This window comes from Hyaena hyaena, unplaced genomic scaffold (genome assembly GCF_003009895.1).
Source record: "Hyaena hyaena isolate Hyena2069 unplaced genomic scaffold, ASM300989v1 scaffold_892, whole genome shotgun sequence".
NCBI classification, from domain to species: Eukaryota; Metazoa; Chordata; class Mammalia; order Carnivora; family Hyaenidae; genus Hyaena; species Hyaena hyaena.
The window spans coordinates 105,930-130,848 of NW_024081509.1; the positions used below are offsets into that span (position 1 = coordinate 105,930).

The 24,919-nt window shown below is 41.0% G+C and overlaps 1 protein-coding gene across 1 annotated transcript in view; it reads right to left on the minus strand.

The window, feature by feature from the left end:
• The window catches only part of OCA2 (OCA2 melanosomal transmembrane protein), a gene marked incomplete at its 3' end in the record, with an annotated part of 210,733 nt that overhangs the window by 95,502 nt on the left and 90,312 nt on the right, over nucleotides 1-24,919 (minus strand). The window contains exons 3-6 of the mRNA XM_039220235.1: nucleotides 19,880-19,978; nucleotides 16,807-16,995; nucleotides 11,551-11,608; nucleotides 8,700-8,772 (exon numbers count right to left, since the gene is read on the minus strand). Of these exons, the coding sequence (XP_039076166.1) occupies nucleotides 8,700-8,772; nucleotides 11,551-11,608; nucleotides 16,807-16,995; nucleotides 19,880-19,978 (419 nt within the window). The remainder of the gene's footprint in view (nucleotides 1-8,699; nucleotides 8,773-11,550; nucleotides 11,609-16,806; nucleotides 16,996-19,879; nucleotides 19,979-24,919) is intronic.

The window sequence follows — 24,919 nt, forward strand, 5'->3', positions numbered from 1 at the left end:
ACTTTACTGTTGCCACAGTGTAAATAAGATTTGCATTGAGTGTTGAGTGCCAGTGAATGGTTAATCCTTTTTCATTATCTATTTCCTCCAGCAAAATATACTAGTTTAGAAAAATTATTATACAAACATTTCCTGGTAAGCAAAGTGCTTTATCTGCACTATTGTCTATAAGAGAGCCCAAAATGTGCAGCTGTCCCCAACACTTGGCTGAAAAGCCTCTCCACATACCTATACTGCTACTTGGGTTCCATCAAGGACAAATGGAAAACATGTCACACATGACACAGGATATACCAAGAAAAGGTCCAAAGAGACACTGCTGCTTCTGCCACACCAAAATTACTCCTGTCCTTGTATTTCAGTTCAGAAAGGATTCTAGAGCCCTTGCAGAAACCCAGGAGATGGAACAGCACCACCTAGAGGCTAATATTGGAAATGCAGTAGCTTCTCCCTCATTTAATGAATGTTTGTGGAGCATCTATTGCGTACTAAGAAATAAATGAACAAAAACCTGGGGGTGGAGGGGCATCTCATGACCTCTTGGGAGACAACCATATAACACCCACAACCATGTGATTAACTAACTATATGGAGTGCACACAAAATCACATAGACACAGTACAACATGTACTTCCACCCTTCCTTTTCTCTTTCTACATGCCGACCATGCACTTAGGATTCAATGCCCACTGAGATGCTCTGGTGTCAACTGTGACTTCCAGACCCCAGAAAACAGGAGCCTCTAATCGAGCCTCACCCCTGCAGGCAGCTTTGATCCTTGCCTTGCAGCCATGTTGAACCATCTGCCATTCTCCTAACACATAGTATCCTGCCTTTGCTTCAAATGCCTTTTCCAAATCTGAAGAACTTCTACCATCTTTTGAGATCTCACTCAAGCTCTTATCTTCTAAAATCTTTGCTTGTAATCTATGACTCCAGTGGATCTTTTGTATATTGGACTCATACCATAATGCAGTTTGTTTTAGATTTCTCTCCCCAACTGGTCTCACCCCTCAAGAGAAGTAACTGCATCTTATTCATTTCTCTGCTTCTCTGGAGACTAATTTAGTTCTCACCACATTAGATGCCCCAACAAGTATATTTATTTTACTAATAAACATTAGTTTATTAAAATAAACATTTACTGATGTTTATTAGTAAAATAAATATCTGTTTATAGCCTCATCCTTGAACTCCTCCATACCTAGGCCAGAGTCCCTGCCAGGTGGGGCATGGAGAAGTTAGAGAGAAATTGCATCCTTCCTCTGACTGCATCTAAAAATCTCCTGCCTTTCCCATTACCCAAATCAAAGCCATTTTTCAAGACCTAACTTGACATGCTTTCCATGAAGCTTCTTCCCACTCTGTGAGCCTCCCCCCGCGCCAATACCTTCCTCCACTAAGTTCCTGGTTAATAATCTTCTTCTTGTTCCTCTGAGTGTGGCCATTGACTATGCTCTGGTTGTCACAGTGTGGGCAGCTGTCTTAGATACCTATGTGTGGTGGGGGGAAAGACACATGAACAAAGCATTTCTAAACAACAGGCAATGTGCTGTTGCTGGGCATGGAACAAATCCACAACAGCCTGAAGGGAGGCCTTAATTTCTGCCTAAACTATAGAGTCCTCTTGGGCTTATCCTTAAATTTGCTATAGAACCTGTCAAATACCAGGATCAGTTGACACTGGCCAGGACTTCCTCCTCTACCAAGTCAGGCTCCGCTGAGCCCTCTTCTTGATTAGTCCTCAACCTTGGCCTGGTGAGCCCATTTTACTGAGAATCCCTTCACTCCTGATATCCAACCAAGTTCCCGTTGGTAATTTTCCATCCTCACCCTCACCCTACTGTAGATTCCTAGCTTCCCCTGTTGTTTTTGGAGTTGAGTTCAATCTCTCCTCCATTGCCAATAGTCTTAAATAAAGTCTTCCTTACTGTTTACCTTATGCAATTTTTCTTTGACACAGCTTTTGCTTAGTTGAACTGAGGTAAGAAAGTGGGGCCCCTTTGGACACATCTTCATGATAAAAATGGGAGCAGTGTCATTTGATAAAGTATGAAACTTTTAAGATTGATTAATTCATTAAAAATAAATCTATCCATGCACGTATAGGAGGATTAGGAGGAACTTAACGGAGGATCATGGGAGAGAAGAAGGGGGGAAATAGTGGGGGAGAGGGAGAGAGGCAAACCATGAAAGACTCTTGAATACAGAGAACAAACTGAGGACTGATGGGTGTGGGGGGAGGAGAGGGGAGATGTGCCTGGAGGAGGGCACTTGTGGGGATGAGCACTGGGTGTTATATGGAAACCAACTTGACAATAAACTATTTGTAAAAAATGAAAAAAAATAAAATAAAATTCTATTGAATTGAAAAAAAAAATAAATAAATCTATCCAGGGGTGCCTGGGTGGCTCAGTCAGTTAGGCATTCAACTTCAGCTCAGGTCATGATCTTGCAGTTTGTGGGTTTGAGCCCTGCATCAAGCTTTGTGCTGACAGCTTAGAGCCTGGAGCCTGCTTTGGATTCTGTGTCTCCCTCCTTCTCTGCTCCCACTCATGCTCTGTCTCTGTCTCTCTCAAAAATGAATAAACATTTAAAATTTTTTTAATTTAGGGGGCGCCTGGGTGGCTTAGTCGGTTAAGCATCCGACTTTCGCTTAGGTCATGATCTCGCGGTTCGTGGGTTCGAGCCCCACGTCGGGCTCTGTGCTGGCTGCCAGCTCGGAGCCTGGAGCCTGTTTCAGAGTCTGTGACTCCCTCTCTCTCTGACCCTCCCCTGCTCACGCTGTCTCTCTCTCTCTCTTAGAAACGAATAAAACATTTAAAAAAAAAGAAAAAAAGAGAAAACTTTGCCTATTACAGATTTCCTTTCTTAAAAAAATAAATAAATAAAATTTTTAATTTAAAAATAAACCTATCTAGTGCCAATGTATTTTCTCCAGCATTTGGGACCAAATGGATGAATGATTGCTCTTAATTTCTAGAGTGGTACTGACCAATCAAGTTCTATATGGTGATAGAAATGTTTTATATCAATGCTGTCTCATATGCTAGCCATGAATCACATTTGACTATTATGCACTTGGAATGTGGCTGGTGTGAATGAGGTAGTAAAACTTTAATGTTATTTCCTTCACTAACATAAATTTAAATTTAAAGAGGCACTAGTGGCTAGTGGATACTATATTGGACAACATAATCATGATAAGTATAAGGAGTTTAGGATATAAGAGAGTAAGAACAGAAGGGGACAAAATCCTTTAATGTGTATAGTGTTTCCTTTATGCACTTTGGGAGCCCAGGGCTACTATGAAGAGTATGATAGAAAATGGACCATATGTCAAGAAACAAAGAAAAAGAATAGAATGGAAGGAAAGAGGAATAGGGAGAGAGAAACAAGGAGGAAGGCCAGTGAACAAGCCTAATTAACCTGCATATATACAACCTGTCTTGCTGACTATTATTCACCTAATGACCTGGGAGCCTTGAACATGTCTCTCCCATAATAAGCACAGAGAACAATTCAGGAACAAAGAACCTCAGATGCCTGCAATCACAGCCACTTTCTGTTTCATAAAGCTTCTAAAATAACCCCTTCAATTACTGAGGTGACAAAGCCTGATTGTTACAAAGAAAATCTCATAGGGGAAAAGGTAGCTTTCTTATTCTCCAGTTAATGCATATTGGGGCTTTCTCCAAGAGCACTTCCCACTAAAACACACACCCCTAGTGTCTGTCATCCAGGCCTCTCACCCAGCTTGGTCCATCCAGGGGTCTGTCCAGAAGTCAACAAGGAAGAACAATGGGGTTCTTCACTCATGAGAACGATGAGACCACTACTGACTTTCAAAACCAGGCCAGAATCACTTCCTGACTCAGACCTGCACAATAACACCCCTTTGCTGAGAATCACCTTCAAAGGTCCAAACTCTGGTATACAAGTTAGCTTTTCCCCAGTCTGCCCCCACCTTTTGTAGATACCAGCAGCAATTGGCTCTCTGGAGGCCTTTCAGGGGGGCCTCTGACCTCTGATCTTTCCTTTCACACACACCCACAGCAATTTCTCAGCCTAGAGTCCTGGGAGAAGGTCTGTGAGTTTCCAGAAACATATGGGAAATCTACTGTGTTTTCTGAGGAGCCTATGGGAAGCTTAAACTAGCCTTCATAAAGGTTAATGATTGACAGTCTCTATTTGACGAAACTTTAGTCATGTGTCTTTGAACGCACATGATGAAGCCCTGACTTTGGGACTTCTGTGTTCACCTCTGCATTGTCCAGTTTTAGCAAAAATACTGGTAGGTTAACTTAGTCAGAATCTCCATTCTCCATATCTGATCACACTCAATATCTGATCAGGTTCCTCATTCCCCACCATCCCCTAATTGATGTCTGATCACTCTGGCCTGCCTTCAGCAAGAATCCAGTGAGGTCAGTTTGGCCAGAGTCTCCTCTCACCCCTGATGTTTCCTCTTAGTAGTTTCTCATCCACTACCCCCCACTCTGTTCCTTAGCTTTAAAGTCCCAATTTTCCCAGCAATAGCACTGCTAGGAATTTACCCAAGGGATACAGAAATGCTGAGGCATAGGAGCACATGTACCCCAATGTTCATAGCAGCACTCTCCACAATAGCTAAAACATGGAAAGAGCCTAAGTGTCCATCAACAGACGAATGGATCAAGAAGATGTGGTTTATCTATACCATGGAATACTACATGGCAATGAGAAACAATGAAATCTGGCCATGTGTAGCAACATGGATGGACCTTGAGGGTGTTATGCTGAGCGAAATAAGTCAGGCAGAGAAGGACAAATACCATATGTTTGCACGTATAGGAGGATTAGGAGGAACTTGACGGAGGACCAAGGGGGAGAAGAAGGGCGGAAATGGTGGGGGAAAGGGAGAGAGGCAAACCATGAGAGACTCTTGAATGCTGACAAAAACTGAGGACTGATGGATGTGGGGGGGAGGGGGGGATGGGCATGAAGGAGGGCACTTTGGGGATGAGCACTGAGTGTTATGTAGAAACTAATTTGACAATAAACTATTTGTAAAAAAAAAAAATAAATAAAGTCCCAATTTTCAAATTCAATCTCTCTACCTCACTGCAGTGGTCTCTACAACTCTCACTAGGCTTCTGAATAAGTCCAACTTGCCATCCTTAACAAGTGTCACTAAACATATAAGAGCCACTCTGCAGCACCCCTACCATCTCACACAGCTCTCTTGATCCCTTTCACTTCTCTTTCTCTCTTCACCCAAATATATATGCTGCTCAGAGAACAGGAGAGAGACCTCCCCAGGCACTCTTGCTGCCAAGAAAAATCATTTTTGCCTCCTAGCTACCAGGATAAGCCGAGGCTCATGCAAGTCCAAGGCAAGGCCTAGTGTACTTGGGCTGCTTTGAAGGAAGACTGTGTACCATGCTATAGAATAAGAGTGGCAAAGTACAGTTCTTGGTGGGATGAATAGAGGACTCTTATTTGTTGTTATCTGATTTTATCCTGTTATTATCTTAACTTAATGCTTACTTATGATTTCTACTAACTGCTAAGGTTAGTAAAGAATATAGGAGTTGCCACAGTACAGTAATAACCCAGTTTCTCCAAAATATTTCCCCTTTCCTGTCTGTTTCTCACTGAAGACTATTTCTGGACAGTATCCAGACTCTCAGTCCAAGATCTTGGGTCAGCCTGAGCAACAGGTTATGATCACCTATAGTGAGGTCTCAAGAAGGGAAGGCAGCATCCATCTCCTAGGGACATCATGAAGCCAGGCTTCACACTTTGCTTTGAGAAGGCTCCAGGAGGAGCTGAGGAGAGCAGGAGGACATCTTAGAGTTTTCTTTAACCCATAGAGATGATATAGAGGTAAGGCATATGAATGAGAAACAAAGCTCATCAAAATCACAGAGCTCTCCAGTTCTCTCACAGGGGCATACATCTTTATTTAAAGCTCAGACACAATTTTAAAGGGGTGAAGCAAATACAAAGACTTAAGTTCTCAGATAGACATCAGAGATACCCTGTCTTGAGAGCAGATACAGATGAGTGCTCTCATTTATTAAAGGGCAGGGATACACCATGCACTACCCACCAGAACCATCTCACGAGTTCACCTGAAGGCCTTAAGTGCCACGTCTTTCTGGAATGTTGCTGGTACCCTGTAGGTGAAGAGTGGCTCAGCTGAGTAAGAGGATGTTCTGGGGTTCTAGAAGAGCTAGAAGAAACAATAATATATGATAGCCTACTGGTGATTGCAAGGAAAACTATCCAATTTCCTAAAATTTCAGTTCACCCAGCTTATCAACTGAAGATACTAGAGAAAAAATCTTTCCATTTAGTTCTATGCATGAATTAATAACTTTTAAAAGACAATAATCAGAAGATAAAAGGTAATAATCAGAAATACTTGAACTGGATGCAGCTGCCTCCTCTTCTCCCTCCTCCTCTGGTGCTCTCTTCCTCTACCACTCTCCTCTTCCACCTGCTTCATCTTCCTTCCTACTCCTTTCTCCTCCTCCTTGCCCTCTTCTCTTCCCCTGCTTGCTTTCCAAGATGCTTCCTCCCCCAGGACCCACAACTAACCCTACTGCTCTAAGTAGGACAGGGAGCTTTAGGGGACTTCATGCTTCAATATCCTAATCCCAATGTCCATTCTAAGAGAGAGTCTGGGCTCTGGACTTCCAGTTTCAGTTGGGATACATAGAGAGCTAGAAACACACCACTCCCACTCTCACAACCAGAAAATAGGGAACAAATGTTAATGACTTATTCTGTCAATAATAAGATAATAATAATGATGCATCACAAACACTTAACTTGAAATCTAGAGTAAGACAGGTGACCACAGGGAGGAACAGGGTGAAGCATTGCTTCCCTTAGACAGGTGTCACCACAACATACAGAAGCAGGCAAGATTAAATCAGAAAAATTTTAAACAGCTCAAGGTCATGTGTGGGCTAGCATGAGAGTAGGGAGGCCCTGGGAACTACAAAATAGGGGTGTGAGCATCTTCTTACAGGGTTTTGTTCCAGGAACTCTAGCAGGTGCTCACATGGAAGATGGAGAGATTGAGGAGACTTGTGAAGAAGCCTTAATTTCAGGGGGAAACACATCAAATTTGGTAGCCTAAGGGCACCCCAGCAGATGGGAATGGTGGGTAAGAAGGGAAGGTAGCTCTACCCTTGTCAGAGAAGTAGGAACTTTGCATAGTCTAGCAGACAGCTGGAGAGAAGCTGAGCAATTCCAAGTGTCTGGGATACTAGACGTTACCATGGCAACCACACACTGCAACATAGCCGACCTCTGACTGGATCAGACCCCCAACTAAATCCCACAGTGCTATGGACTGAATCTTATGTCTCACCTGCCAAATTCATATATTGAAGTCCTGACCTCCAGTGTGGCTATATCCAGAGATGGGGCCTCAAAGGAAGTAATTGAAGTTCAGTGAAGTCATAGGGTGGGGCCCTGATCTGAAAGGATTGTGTCCTTATAAGAACAGCCACCAGGGAATGCTCTTTCCCTCCATGTACACACACACACACACACACACACACACACACACAGGAAAGGCCCTGTGAGGACATAGTAGGAAGGCAGCCATCCACCAGCCAAAAAGAGAGCCCTCACCAGAAATCAAATTGGCCAACACCTTGACTTTGGACGTTCAGCCTCCAGAACTATGACTAATAAATGTCTGTTGCTCCCAGGCTGTGGTATTTTGTTAGGGCAGTCTAAGTTGACTAACACACTCTATATCTACTGTCCTATACAACACATCTGGCTTTTAGTGACAAACTATGAGGCCTACAAAAAGGCAAGAGAAAACATAGTATAAAGAAATGAAGCAGTCGTCAAGTCCAGATGACACAGCCAAAGAAAAGAACCAATTAACTTAAAGATAGGTCAGTAGAGAGGCACCTGGGTGGCACAATCAGTTGAATGTCTGACTCCTGATTTTGGCTCAGGTCATGATCTCACAATCATGAGATTAAGCCCTGCATTGGGATCCACACTGAGTGCAAAGCCTGCTTATGATTCTCTCTCCTCTGCCCCTCCCTGCTCACATACGCTCTCTAAAAAAATAAAAAATAAAATAAAATAAAAATAAAAATATAGGTCATTAGAAACCACCCAAGCTGAAATGTGAAAGGAAATGGGGACAGGCCACAAATCAGAGTATCCAAGAGCCGAGGGGAGCCAGGGTCTAACTGGATTGTGCCAGTTCACTGTCATCGTCCCCCTAGGGGGAACCTGGCCACCAACCACCCATCACAGTCTCACTAATGCTTCCCTCCTCTTCTGTTCTGGCCTCATGTTTCGTCGCATGTCCTGGAGTAAGGGGCACCTGGATGGCTCAATCGGTTAAGCAGCAGACTCTTGATTTCCACTTAGGTCATGGTCTTATAGTTCATGAGACTGAGCCCCACATCAGCCTCCATGCTGACAGTGTACAGAGCCTGCTTCTGGTTCTCTCCCCTTCCCCTGCCTATTCCAGCTCTTGCTTACTCTCTCTCAAAAAAGAAAAAAAAAAAAGAACTTAAAAAAATGTTTAATGTCCTAAAGGAACAAAATAATCATGGGAAAAACAGTGATCAACTGTGTTGTGACCTTCAGCAATAGTTGTAATAGTTCTCTGGTGTCTCTGTGAATCTCAACCATGGACAACTATCCTTTGCAGTGTACAGACTGGATACAGTAGCTTTCCAGGGGTGACACAGCCAACAACTGCCAGAATTTTCCTTGATCTGGATACAGGCTGAATAAAATCTGTAACAATCAGAAACATTTAATGATAAATTTATAGCAGAACAATAGGATTTAAATAATTTTGACAAAAGTTGAAAATATGGGTATGATAATGATGTTGATTGATGTATCCAACATTCACCAGCTCACTCTAAATAGTTCTTAGATATTAAAATATAAAATTCTGATTCATTATACTATTTTCCACTATAATGGATCTTAATTATTGATATTTGTTGATTTTAAGGATTAACCACCCAGCCACAAAATTGTCATCAGAGGTAGGTAAACATGGTTTTCCCATACCGGAGGAAAGGGAACACAATCCATGTGGTGGTTAAAATGTGTTTGTGTGATGCTCAGCATAACTCATCGTCAGGGAAATACAAATCAAAACCACACTGAGATACCACCTCACGCCAGTCACAGTGGCTAAAATAACAAATCAGGAGACTATAGATGCTGGTGAGGATGTGGAGAAACAGGCACACTCCTACACTGTTGGTGGGAATGGAAACTGGTGCAGTCTCTCTGGAAAACAGTGTGGAGTTTCCTCAGGAAAATAACAATAGAACTCCCCTATGATCCAGCAATAGCACTGCTAGGAATTTACTCAAGGGATACAGGAGTGCTGATGCATAGGGGCACATGTACTCCAATGTTCATAGCAGCACTTTCAACAATAGCCAAATCATGGAAAGAGCCTAAGTGTCAATCAGCTGATGAATGGATCAAGATGTGGTTTATCTATACAACGGAATACTACATGGCAATGAGAAAGAATGATATCTGGCCATGTGTAGCTACATGGATGGAACTCTGGGGTGTTATGCTGAGCGAAATAAGTCAGGCAGAGAAAGAGAGATGCCATATGTTTTCACTTATAAGTGGAACAGAAGAAACTTAACAGAGGACCATGGGGGAGGAGAAGGAGGAAAATAGTTGGGGAGAGGGAGGAAGGCAAACCATGAGAGACTCTTGAATGCTGAGAACTTAGGACTGCTGGGGGTGGGAGTGAGGGGAAGGGGGGTCATGGGCATGGAGGAGGGCATTTGTTCGGATGAGCACTGGGTGTTATATAGAAACCAACTTGACAATAAACTATAAAAATTTAAATTTTTTTTAAATTTTAAAAAAGTATGTTTTTGTGGAATTTTCAGAGCATGTTATACCTCATTAGAAAGTACACTGAAGTGATCATAAGATGACATGCTACAGAAATTCAAAACAAATTTCTCAGATCACCAAAACTTCATCTCACAGAAGAAGGCTGAAGACTAGACAATGTACTCAGGTCAAACTTCAGGAAATCAGGGGAGATTTGGCGTACCCTACCTCTTCCTTGGAAACCCCACTGCCCTCCCCAGCATGCTTTGATAAACAGCTGGAGATTCAGAACCACACAATTATGTGAATAGAAAGTAAAGAGGTAAACTGGTAGCCAAAAAAGTAAAATCATGACGTTTTCAAAGTTCAATGTATTGTTTCTTGTTTCATGCATATATTTCCTTTCTCTGGGCCAATGCTCCCCTCCCTATGGGTTCTTAAACAGTTGCAGGTATTCAATTAGCTAGTATTGGCTTCATGCATCACCCTTGCTGCTCAAGATGCAACATTGCCCTCTGTATGTCACATTGAGAAGACTCTTCTCATGCACAATCCTGCACACATACACAGATCCGCAATACTCACGCACAAAGATACAGATAATGAAAACCACGTATTCACAGACAGATGGGTCATGTGCAGTTTCCAGTCATGTACCATTCAGCATGAGTCTTAACCACAGGCTGCCTACATAGAAGAGCCATGCCACACACATCCTGGAGTCCACATTGCACAGTCATGAAAATACCATTTACAAATTCTATCCTTGCTCACGATATCACATGCTATCACAGCAGCATTCACCAACCACCCAGTGGAGTCTCCCAACAATGGTGCATACAAACCATCTTATGCCAATGCTGAAAATTGATATACTCCCAGAATTAAGGCCCCAAGCACAGACATGATCTCAAAATCATCACAGACCACAAATGACCTACATGTCCCACACTGGCATATAGACACACAAACACACAGCTAGACACAGAGGACCTCACACACGCATGTACACACACACACCCAGGCATATACACACACATGTGTACACTACAGATATGCACACCTGGGCACAAAGAATCTTACACTCATTCAGCAAAAAATTTTGAGCACCTGCAATGTGATTCCAGCTAGTACCACATCAGGATACACACCACATAAAGAGAGCTGACTCCTCATATCAGAGTGCACATTCAGGTCACCTCCAGAACCATGGCTCTACCGACCTCCCTGGGAATGCATGGGCAAGTGGAATTGAAGAACCCTCCAGGAAAAGGGCAAATAGGGACCTTCAGTCCCTCACAACAGGGCAGCCCAGTTGAATAGAGGCCTAGAGCACCATCTCAAAGGGACACAAAACATTCTTGTGGCCACCCATGGTTCTAGACATGTTCCAATACAAATAGTTTTACTACATGTGGTTGAAAAAAGAATTGGTACACCACTTTGAGGTGGAAAGTTAGACCCAGGAAGCAAGCTAACTGCCTTCTACAGAGCAAAGCCAAGTCCCAAGGTCTTCTGTTGCATCACATGTGGTTCACAGTAGGTGAGCATTGCTAAAGGGAGGCCTCCCTCACCAACCTCAGCCCACTATCCCAGTATCTCCTCCAAAGAAAGTGTGAGCCCCATACCTCAGGTGTCTTGCTACCCAGCCCATGACACCCACGGGCTGTGATAACCCATCAGAGTACTCACAGAGCACACCACCACAAAGACAAACAGGCTTGCGACCTTCAGCCACTGTATACAGCGCCTGTAAGAGAAAAAGTAGGCCCCACGTCACACCAACAGAGTCCTATTTGCTTCTGTCCAGACTGCCAAACCTCAGACATCTCTCTGAAGCTTTCGGTTATATCAATATCAAAGCACATATTGGAAATTATTTCCATAATATGGTATGAAGTAAGACACTGCTGACCTGTAAATATACGGCTTCATGAAAAGCAGCTTGGTGAAAATTATAGTGGAGAGCAAAGTTAACGTCAAGTGCTTGCATATGTTTCTAGCTGGAGATGCTAAAATTCACATTTGGAGGTTCTTTGCTCGCATTTTGAAAGGCTGAGTTTCCTAGAAACAAGCTTTATCTGGGCTCTCAGATTCATATTTATCAATTATATTCACCTAAGTTTTCTGGAAAGAGGGAATGTAGATTTGATCATCAATATAAAATATAAAAACACAGACTGAGGGGCACCTGAGTGGCTTAGTCAGTTAAGTGTCTGACTATTGATTTCAGCTCAGGTTATGATCTCACAGTTTTGTAGTTTTAGCCCCATGTCAGGCTCTGCGATAGCAGTGTGGGGCCTGCGTGGGATCCTCTCTCCTCTCTCTCTGCCCCTCCTCAACTTGTGCTATCACTGCTTCTCTCAAAATAAATAAATAAATGTTTAAAAAAAAACCCTAAGTCATAACCAAATAATTAAAAAAAAGGAACTGCAGTCCTGTTACTGGTTGTACTAACAGAGTCTTTTAAGAATTTCTTCAGACAAATATCATATGTTTGCACGTATAGGAGGATTAGGAGGAACTTAACTGAGGAATGAGGGGGAGAAGAAGGGGGGAAATGGTGGGGGAAAGGGAGAGAGGCAAACCATGAGAGACTCTTGAATGCTGACAAAAACTGAGGACTGATGGATGTGGGGGGGAGGGGGGATGGGCATGGAGGAGGACACTTGTGGGGATGAGCACTGGGTGTTATGTGGAAACTAATTTGACAATAAACTATTTGTAAAAAAAAAAAAAAAAGAATTTCTTCAGAGATAATTTAATAATCAGGCCATGCTCTTGGCCCTCTCTGAGATCTCCTGACAGTGTCCTGGCTCAGTCACCATTATATCTTTTTACCTGTGGTTCTCAGGGCCTAGGCAAACCTGAGTCTCCCCAACCCTTTGCAGTCCTTCCAGTCCCATCTCTGTTCATATCAGATCCCCAGGTCCACTGGATCCTATCTTCTAATGACACTATCACTGCCCAACCCTGAGGTGTTCTCTCCCACTGGCCGGCTTTCAAGAGTAGGTTCTAGGGTATTTGTACTCTGTCCCTGTATGTAGAAGTGTGCTGGTACATAGCCTGTGCTTGCCACATGTTTGTAGAATGCAAAAAGTCTATGAATTTTTTCATTTGCATTCTCTTAGATTTAATGAATAATCATTTCAGACTTCCAAATTCAACAACTCTTTTTTTTTTTTACAGATAGTTTATTGTCAAGTTGGTTTCCATATAACACCCAGTGTTCATCCCCACAAGTGCCCTCCTCCATGCCCATCTCCCCCCTCCCCCCCACACCCATCAGTCCTCAGTTTGTTCTCAGCATTCAAGAGTCTCTCAACAACTCTTTTTTAAATGGATAGCAAAACTGGAGATATCACAATCCCAGATGTCAAGATATACTACAAAGCTATAGTAATCAAAACAGCATAGTACTGGCACAAAAAAAGACACATAGATCAATGAAACAGAATGGAGACTCCAGAAATAAACCCACACTCTCATGGTCAATTAATCTGTGACAAAGAAGCAAGATTATACAATAGGGATAAGACAGTCTCGGGGTGCCTGGGTGGCTTAGTCCGTTAAGCGTCCGACTTTCACTTAGGTCATGATCTCGCGGTTCGTGGGTTCGGCCCCGCATCGGGTTCTGTGCTGACCGCCAGCTCAGAGCCTGGAGCCTGTTTCAGTCTGTGACTCCCTCTCTCTCTGACCCTCCCCTGCTCACGCTGTCTCTCTCTCTCTCTCTCCTACAAATAAATAAAAAACATTAAAATATATATATATATATATATATATATATATATATATATATATATATAAAAGACAGTCTCTTCAATAAACGGTGGTGGAAAAACTGTACAGCTACATGGAAAAGAATGAAACTGGACTGCTTTATAACACTATATACAAAAATAAGCTCAAAATGGATTAAAGATCTTAATGTGAACCTGAAACCCTAAAACTCCTAGAAGAGAATATAGGCAGTTATTTCTTTGACATTAGCCATAGCAACATTTTTCTAGATGTGTCTCCTAAGGTAAGTGAAACAGAAGCAAAAATAAACTACTGGGACTACATCAAACTAAAAAGCTTCTGCACAGTGAAGGAAAACACCAACAAAACAAAAAGCAACATACTGAAAGGGAAAAAAACTTAGCTAATGATATATCTGATAAGGGATTAATATCCAAAATATATGAAGAACTTATTTAACTCAACACACACACACACACACACACACACACACACACACACACACAATTTTAAAATGGGCAGAGGACCTGAATAGACATTTCTCCAAAGAAGGCATAAAGATGGCCAGCATGCACATGAAAAGATGCTCAATATCATAATCATCAGGGAAATGCAAATCAAAACCACACTGAGATATCATTTTCCACCTGTCAGAATGGCAAAAATCAAAAAGACAAGAAATAAGAAGTGTTGGTAAGGATGTGGAGAGAAAGGAACCCTTGTGCACTATTGGTGGAAATGTAAATTGATGCAGCCATTGTGGAAAACAGTATGGAGATTCCTCAAAAAAATAAAAATAGAAATACCATATGATGCAATAATTTCACTACTGGGCATTTGCCCAAAGAGCACAAAAACATTAATTAAAAAGATATAGGCACCCTTATGTTTATTGTAGCATTATTTACAAGAGCCGAGATATGGAAGCAACCCAAGTGTCCTTCAACAGTTGGATGGATGGAGAATATGTGTTGTATGTGTATTTGTATTTTTATTTATATTTACATAGAATAGAATGTTACTCATCCATAAAAAAGACAAGATCTTGCCATCAGTGACAACATGGATGACAACATGGATGGACCTAGAAGATATTAGGCTAAGTGAAATAAGTCAAACAGAGAAAGAGAAATACCATTTGATTTCACTCATATATGAAATCTGAAAAACAAAACAAATGAATAAACAAAAACCAGACTTATGCCTATAAATACAAATGGTTGCCAGGGGGTAGGGAGGTAGAGGGATGGGCAAAAGGGGTGAAGGGGAGTAGAAGATACAGTCTTCCAGTTATAGAATGGACAAAACGCCGGTATAAAAAGTACAGCATAGGAAATATAGTCAGTGGTATTTTAAGGGCGCTGCATGGTGACAGATGGTAGCTATGCTTATGGTGAGGGTAGGATGTCATAGATGGTTGCTGAAACACTGTGTTGTAGATCTGAAATTAATGTAACATTGTATGTCAACTATATTTAAATTAAAAATAGTAATAAATGGGAATCAAAATACTTCTTTTTTAAAGAAAAAGGCATTAATTTATTCTAAATACAGTTTTTTCTACATAACTGACATATACAGCAGAGCTGACAACCCAAAATATGTTTTACAAGTTTCTTTAATGATCATACATGGTATTTTTTAGACCTGTTAAAAAAGAATGGCACTAAGATTTTTAGTTCAGTGGAAAGCTCAATGCAACTATTCTGTGAATCCTAGAACATAGAGCAACTATAGAATGTAAAGTTTAATTTTTCCATGGTGCAGGACAGTTAGAGAACCTCGCATCCTCTGGAGCTGTGAACCAATCAGTTGAGGAAAGATGTTAACAATGTCAGGGCTAACCATCCTGGTAGCCCATGGGGCCAGATCCCTATTCACACACTTTCACACAATTCACATAATTTCATAGCAGATTCTATGGCCAAATATTTGCCATATCTATGCAGACAGCTGAGACCAGTTATCATGAAAAAGCAATACATGACTGGGGAGCATACTAGTAAATGACATCTCAGGTGGTAGATGTGGGGTCACATCATTGCCTACCCACCTTGGCTTACAAGCTGCATGATCCTGGGCAAAATCCTTAATCTCTCTTAACTTCTTTCCTTCACCTACCTCTCAAGTTTGCTGGGAGGGTCAATAGGACAATTGAGAATGGGCCTCTCCAGGAACAGACAAGGTGCACTTTGGACATATAGATAGGTACACTTCTAATCAGTCCTTCAAACAGTTTCAGAAAAGACAGTTCCCCTAATATGGACAAATAATGACACTAGTATCTGACAGCTACATAGTAGGCACTATCTCACCTAACAATGAGCTTTCCCACAGACCATCTTAGCAGAGGCCCACACACGGCTGAATAGTAAAGGAGACAAGGTGTAAAGCGGACAGTTGCACAGAGGTATCTGGCTCTACTGGTCCCTCAGCTACCTCAGAGCATATCTGGAATGAGGACCTGGTGATCTTGGTCCTCAGGCCTTATTCTGTCCCTGGAGATGCCACTTTCAAACATGTTGCTCTCAACAGAAGCTTTCCTTTAAATAAATGTACCTATGGAAGCCCAGCAGACAAAACAGGGAGAGTAAAAGTGCTCCTGCAATGGCTGGAGCCTCAGCTCTACCACACACATGCACACCTAAGACCTCCTACAGATAACACAAGCACAGCCTTTTACCACTACTACCACCAACTTCTTTCCTCACACATGTGCAGTCTCAGGTTCCCAGCTCACACCGGCCCAACAACAGTTTCCTGAAGGATGTGCCCAACCTTTTTAATAACATGCTTTATCACTAACTTCAAGGGATCATATCAGCTTTTAAAACACCATGAAGACTGCTGAAGTGAACTAATTCCATCTGCAAATCTCATGGTCATGAAGACCTCTGAAACACAAACAGGAAGGAGTGTAGGATGTTAGTCATTTAGGTTTGTAATTGGTCTGTCTTATACCCTCACAAATCCATACTGATTAGCAGTGTCACCTTACATTTCTTCCAAGGCCTGGAGAAAAAATAATCTTCCAGAAAAAGTACAATCTGGACAAATATGAAAACTCTTTCCCATCATCTTCACTCTGTCACTTGGAAAGGATGTAGTGAGGGTGAGACACCCTTTACCACAGCCCAGTCCCAGATAAGTGGGATGCTCTGTACAACCATCACCTTGTGCCAGTGCTAGCACTCCCAATCTCCCTACCTCAGCTTTGAAAGATGAGACCTGATGTGAGCACTGTCCAGAAGCTCCCCTTTCTCATGGGAGGCAGATCCAGAGGAGCCAGCCAAGTCTTTGCTCAGCAGGGATCCTCCTTCCCAGTCAGCTGAGCTGTTCCCCCAAGAATCATCAGCAGTGATAAACTCTGGATGACAAAAAGGCATACCCCATGACCTAGAAAGCAAAGCTTTGTGATTATTTTCACAGAAATAGTAGCGTCTCCAAAACAAGATTTCATTTCAGTGGTGAGTGTGAAATGTGAAATCAATTCGTTTTTAAAAGGACCACAGACATTTTAGTGCTGTCAAACTGGTAGGAATGAGTCTTTCATGACATCATAGGACACTTACCTTAAGGAAAATAATTTGGGGTCATTCAGGTCTTCAAAATGAATTGTGGATTTTCAAGAAACATCAGTTTGTTCTGACTTTGGAACTTCACAATAAATCTATTTCAGTATTTGCTTTCTCTTTGATAGTGCTGGAATTCTCAATATCTAGTTGTTATACTTGTCCTGACGTGGAGTGAGTGGTGTAAGCCTTTCCTCCTTTGTGTAATTCTCTTTCTACAGTAGAGCTATAGGGAAGATGGTCTACCTGGCTTTTCCACCCAGCCTGTACATGAGCATGAGCAGGAATGAACATTAGTGCTGGACTAGATGGGACCAAGGATGGAGCCTATATCTAGAAGTATGATTCAAGAGAAGTCACAAATTTTTCTCAAAATTACATGTAGATACATCCATTGACTTTTAGTTAAATCTTTGGGCTTCTGAACAACTCATTCAGTACAGATGCACTTGAGTCTAGTGAGGTTGCATCAAAGCCCAGTGTTTTCATGTATTGCCTGGAATACTAACTGGATCACAATATTGACATAAAAATCCATGAACTTAGAAACAAATGATGCCTCTCAAGCCCAGCTAGCTCTACAGAACATTGTGATTCTCCTGAATACCTGTAATTGCCTTTAAACTGGTTCACATGAAAAAGATAGTTTTATTCATAAAAAGAAGCCCAAAGATGCAAATTAGGCTGCGTGAATCCAATATGTAAGAATAACAAATGATTCTGTCAGTGCTACAAACTAATCAATACTAAAAATAAAGAGTTTTGTGACCAGGAAATACTCATGAGTGAGGAATAATATCACAACCTCCACCACCACCACGAGCTGGTGAACAAATACAACTGTAACCAAAATTGGAACTAAGGAAACTTATTTTAGAAGTGGCAACAGGACAGCTAATGTCAGTGTTTCTAGAACAATGCTGTGCAATAGAACTTTCTGTGGTGGATTGGAGTGTTCTCTGCCCTATCCAGTATGGTAGTCACAGATGTGCATTGGACACTGGCAGTGTGTAACTGAAGACCTGAATTTTTTAATTTTAACTTTAATTAATTTGACTTTGAATAACATCTTTGCCAAGTGGCAACTATACTGGTCAGTGCAGATGCAGAGTATGCTCCTACCCTTGTACCATCAGCTGCACATTCCAGCTTTCAAAACCATGAAAAAAGGGAAATGGTATAAGCAAACCTGACCCATGTTCTGCTCCTCTGAAGTGGTTTTTGTGGCATGAGGCACAGCTTGGTATCCCAGAGGATGTTTCTGGGCTCCATATGCTAAGGACAAATGCCTAAACATTATGTTTTTCCAATGAAACATGGGTTCAAAAAAAAAAAAACCTTAATGGTTTACCAAGTAATTCAAAGGAAAGCATCAAGGGAATCAATGTATGAAGTGTTTCAAAGTTATTTATTAGGAGAAATGGAGAAAATTAAGTTATCTTCCTGGTTTCAGGGGTTGTACTGGACATTGGGATGTGAGATGAAGACGCAGGCTGGTAGGCATAACCATGGAACATACAGGCATATTGTGAAGTATAGGCATGAATGTAATGTTTGAGAGCACAGAAGAAGCATTGATCCTTGAGAAGAGTTGGGGGGGGGCAATGTTTCATAAAAGAGTTGACATTTGAGCCCCTTTGAAGTTGAGTGGGACTGCCCTGGAGAGCCAGAAGTGGAGGAGGTTCCTCTAATCAAAGGGCTCACTGGGAACTTTTTAGCGAGACACAACTTGTCATCAAGAATCTTCTAGAGGGAGCCAGATTGTCTCTGCATTGAGAGGGGTGAGTCTTTGGCAAGTGAGGCCAGGAATCCACATGGTATACAAGTACCCCCAAGGAATTCTGATTCTCTCTGTAAAGTATGAAGCCTCCCCCCCCCCCATGCAGACAGGTTGCAGACAGGGCTGGAGAGAGGGTGGGCAGCTCCTCGGAGGTTGGGAGGGAGGTGAGTGCAAGTAACGCAGCAGGCTGCCTACTGATGCAGACGCATGGGGTTAGAGAGCAGGAAAGGAAGGGCCCATGACAATGCCACCAAGTCTGTAATGTGCATGGGGTCAAGGGATACAAAGAATATGGTCTGGGCTTCCAGAAGTTTGTCTACAAAAAGAAGAGATGAGTGTGAATACCAAGACCAGGGCACTTCATTCTAGGGGACAGAGTAAGTTATCCTCCAGATCAGCTCTGCTCAAAGATTCCAGAACCAACCTGGTTTGTCCCCAATAAAACCTTCAAACTTGCAAGAAGTAAAGTTTTCTCTTAAGTCATACATTTTCAACCTCATTGCTATTGGCCATTCTTTGTTGTGGTGAAGTGTCCTGTGCATTGTAGGATGTTTCGCAGCATCCCTGGTCTTTACCTTTAAATGCCAGTAGTACCTCTTCCCCAGCTGTTACTATATATATATATTGAGAGCCCTGGCATGGTAAGACAGCCCATCAGAACTGTGTACATCATGAATGTGCACATGTATTATTTAAGAATTAGAGGGTTATACTCAAGGTTTTTAGGAAATTCATAAGCCACAGAATACAACTACTAGAATCATGAATATATACTACATTGAATTGACAAAGACCTGGCAGAGACCAAACAATATGTCAGGCAAAAATTAATATCTTAGGAGGAAACTCTCCAGCATAAGTGACAAGGGCAATCCTCAGGGATTTCTTAATTTTAAAAGAAGAGCAGAGGTGGAGGTGGGGAACTCACCCTTTCTCTTGTGAGAAATTTCTCAGCAAAGGTGTGTTTTCTGTAAAGCAGGAGTCTTTTGACCTGGAGTTGGAGAACTGAGGTAAAGAAGAATGAGACCTGAAAGACACAGTGAAGGAAAAGTATCACCAACACAAAGATAATGGAAGTGTTCACTGGTAATTAGAAGCTACATCCAAGAACATGCCTGTGATTCAGTAATAAATCTTACATAAGTTATACCTGAATTGCAAAAAGCAGGAGTTTTAGGAGAGACAGTTAGAAACAACTCTTCTTCCCAGCATAAACCAGTTTGAAAATGCAAAGCAGAAACTCACATAGGAAACCAGATGCTGTGGGACTGATACTTTTAGGCTTACTTTAGCATTAACAGTAGATTCCAGCCACCTTTGCCATTCCATACAGAGCTTATCATGGAGAAAACCATTCAGAATCTGATGGCCTCTTCTATACTTAGAAAATTCTACTTACTAAAATCACAGTGTTTAAACATCACACATTAAAAATATCTTAATGGTTTTCAATCAAATTCCAAGAAGGAGAAGTAAAGGCCCACGGGGTCAAAATGAAATGATAAAATGGCAGGGAGGGGTCTCTCAGAGGTATGCAAGCCACAAGTAAAGCAAAGCAAAGGTTCACACTGTGTGAGACTCCCTTCCACTGTGATGGCCTGTACTAGAGGAAGAGCCACCATAAACTTATCCAAATCAGGAGCTTTTGAGATGGAAAGAATTGCATAGGCACAACAGAGCCCATAAGCTGCAGAAATCATTTTCATTCCTAACTGCTGGAAATATGGTATTTTATACACTAGTACATTGTCTTTCCTAAAGTAAGCCAAGCCACACAGAACTGTGGTGGATGCCATGAAACACTCACCCGGGGAAATAACAGTACTTCAGATCATAAATGCAGAGCCAAACCAAGAAAAATAGTTCTACCCCCTTTCTCTCTCTCATTCAAGCATCCACCTGTGACACAGACACTAAGACTCGGTCTCTTGAAAATATGAAACCAAGGCCCCGAGCTGTGTCTAACAATATGCACCACTCCACGCTGAAGTCAGAAAAGAAGTCTGTCTTGGGCCACCTAGTGTCCTCTGAATGCCACCTCTGGGCAGCCCTGGGCACTTTTAATGGGAAACACAGATGACTGGGGACACTGTCTGGAAGGGCTGTAACAGACGAGGAGCAAAGCATGGCAGAGAACAAGGTATAGAATAGATGCCCCAACTAGCAGAGAGGAGAGCAACAAAATAAAATATTAATCCCTCTTGAGGGATTTAATAATTAGTGTACTTTAGCTGTTCAAACTGACTTATACAATTAGTTGGGCTTTTAAATTTTTCATGTCTCATAACCATAAATGAAGAAGGGTTCCAGGTGCATTTACATAAATGTCTCAGTGAGTCAACTAATATCCAGTGTTTTCTGTTACTCCCTAGGATTGTTTGTTACATAGCACTTCTGGAAGAGGTGACTGTTACAGTGAACTCATTCACACTATTTTCTCACTCTGAGCTTCCATTTTCTTAGCTGTATAATGTGGATTAAAAGAAAAAAGCTCACTAAAGTAAGTCACACTAAATTGGACATATAAAGGTAAAACACAGGGTTTGGCTATTGACTCAATTATTTCTATTACACTCAGCCTCTTATGAATGACTGCCATGTTATTTAATCTTGTTTTATCTGGTACCTTAAGGGGTATCTAGTTCAGTGTAAGTGCTTAAATACTTAATAATGAATTAGTTAAATCCTGGTAATCGTAGCTTATTTACATGAGACGGCTTTTTGACTCTGTGAAACAGTTTTCTAAAGCATTAAATCAATAATGAGTTCAGAATCAGCACTGACCCTCTGAAGAGCACAGAGTCCTCAAGAGCGTGGAGGTGCTATTGCTTCCTGGAAAAGTACTACCCACAGGCTCTCAGCACAGCTTACAGTGCAATGCTGAGAATTTACCTTGTGGCCATCTCGGAGGAAAATCAGAAGTGAGGAAATATCAAAAGTATATTTTATTTTCTCTGAGGAAAGCACATCTGGCTGATTTCATTATTTAACATTCTAGTGCACTTTGTGTACTCGCAGTATCTTATAACTGTAGTTAAGCATACAGAGTAGTTTCTAAGCTTTTTAATATTGAGTTATGATTCTAAAGAGCCAAAAATAAAATGTTTTGCTAGTAAATTCCCAAAAAAGACTTCAGTCTACTCCAAATTTAAAACTTAATTTCACACTGTCCACATATTACTTTCCATTGTTCCAAGTAAATTTCTTTCTGCAAAGAGGGTAAGCACAGAGAGGCCTTCAGACCCTGTTACTTCACAGGATCCCTGACCTGCCATCCTGAAGGATATTGAACTCACATAAAAAAGATTCAGGATTTCCCAAGAAACAAACTCCAGTGTGATTTGTCTTTCCTACTTAAGTAAGGTAGAAAATATTCAGGAAATCTATATTATTCCTAACCTTTTCTCCTTCTGAAAAAAGAAATCTCACTGACATTTCTACGACTTCACATCTAAACCCGAGTACTTTTTCAATTCACAAAATTCCAGTGTCAACAACTGCGGATATACATTTGCAAAATTCATATATGCCTGTAAATTTAAGGGCCAATACTTATTTGAATATCTTAGAAACTACAGAAGAGGATAACAGATAGAATGAGTGTATACAATTCTGTTATTCAGAGATACCAACTGTGAACATTTAAAGACTCTTAACTATAAAGAACAAACCGATGATTATAAGAGGTGGGGGAGGGGATGGGTGAACTAGGTGATGAGGATTAAGGAGTGCACTTTTTGTGATGAGTACCAGCTGATGTATGGAAGTGTTGAGTCACTATATCATGCACCTGAAACTAATATTACACTGTATGTTAACTATACTGGAATTTATTCTTTTAAGTTTGTTTTTATTTATTTGAGAGAGATAGAGAGCAAGCAGGGGAGGTACACAAAGAGAGGGAGACAGAATCTCAAGCAGACTTTACACCATCAGCACAGAGCCTGATGTGGGGCTCAAACTCAAAACCATGAGATCATGACCTCAGCCAAAATTAAGAGTCAGACACTTAACCAACTGAGCCACCCAGACACCCCAACTATACTGGAATTTAAAGAAAAACTTTTAAAAAATTAAAAACAAAAAAAGCGCTTCTTTTCAATCTTTTTTTCTACATATAAGTGAATATTTTTAAAGTCAGTTTCAAATATGCATGTGTCCAGATGTACATTCAAATATATAAATTGCTTTGTTCTCTCCTCTAATTGTTTAACTTAGCTATGTCAGTAGCATTTGTTATTAAACATTCTTTTACAATGTAATTTAAATGTTGGCATCATATTCTATTACATGGATCACATTAGGCCTAATGGGATGGAAATGTTGGAAATTTAGGGAATTTCCACTTTTTTACTAATATAAGTAACAAACATTATGGGACTCTTAGCAGATGTTTTAGTGTGTGCCTCCAAAAGTTCCTAAAAGAGGAGCCACTGGATCAAGAAGTGTCTTGGTGCTTATGGTCTACAGAGAGTCTGCCCCCTTACTGTGACTTTCAGTTATGGAAGGGAAAAAATCCCTGTCCCCAAAGCGCTGGGTATTAGCCAAATTTTAGATCTTTAAGCAGTAAATTTTAAACAGTCAGAATTGACTCAGGTCCACCATTGTCAAGAAACCTTGCTGCCATTATTGTTAATAAGGTCTACTATTTGTGCCAACCTACAAGGTGGATACAGTGTGTTGGCAATACCTCCTAGCCCTTCCACATCTATAATAGTTTCCATAGCTCCAGACATCCTAGTTCTTTTTAGATCCAAACATTTGGCATTCCTACACTGCTTATGTTATTTTATTAAGAAAAAAGTATTGAAGAATGTTAAAAATATTGAATACTTGATATATTAACACTTCTTAGAAGAGTCAGATTTCTAAAGGCCAGACAAGAGACAATGTGCAGAAGACACACTGGAGAGGTAATGGTTTGGTTATCAGTGGTAGAGGAAAGGGTTTTCTCTCAGTCTTTCACAAGCCCTATATAATGTAGACATCATCAATTCAGCGAAAGAAGCTAGCTCTACTTGGCATGGAACCCAGAGCCAGTAACAATGAGTACAAAATGCTGCTACTGCCTTCATCTATCTCTCCATCTCTTTCTCTGACTCTTGTTTCTGTCTTGTTTTCATCCTGGATTCACTAGTCTAAGCTACCTTCCCAGAAGGATAAAATCAAATGAGCTGTCTCAAAAAAGCTGGGTTTACCCCAAAAATGATCACACAGAAAACAGCCAAGTGTGTCCATTGACAAAAAGCAGATCCAAGGAAGAAAAGTGAGCAAGGAAGCTGCCACTCATGTGCCATTTTTCAGAGGAGTTGGGAGGATACTATAATTCCTCACCCAAATATAGTCAGAGCTTCAGAGAGCCTTTGTTCTTCCTAACCGGGGTCAACCTTTTAAGTTTAATTAACTACAGAAAGGAGAGCCTATAGCCCAGGCTGCTCAGAAGCAAGGTTTGTAATCAGTTGTGAATGAGGAAGCAGAAAACATGAGAGCAGTTTCCCACTTCTTCAGCCTAATTCCCCCACTAATTATTTTCTGAAGAATTTAAAAATGCATAAAAATAATGATAAATCTATGTTACTAAGTACACTATGTATTAAAATGTAATTTGTGATACAATAACAAAAACGGGCAGAACTATATAGAAGTAGAGTTTTTGTATATAGTTAACTTTGTAGCAATTAAAATTAGGTAGTTACAACTTTAGAATGTCATATATAGTTGTCATGGTAAGCACAAAAAATATAATTAAAATATACAACCAACAAATGGGAAGGGAATCAAAACATGTCACTATAAAAATATCAACTAAACACAAAGTAAGGCAGTAATAGAGGAAGGCATTAATGAAGGAAATAAGAGATAAAAAAGCTATAAGGCATATAGAAAACATAAAACAAAATGTCAAAAATAATTCTTCTTGTATGAGTGATAACCTTAGATATCAATATATTAAACTCATTAATCAAAA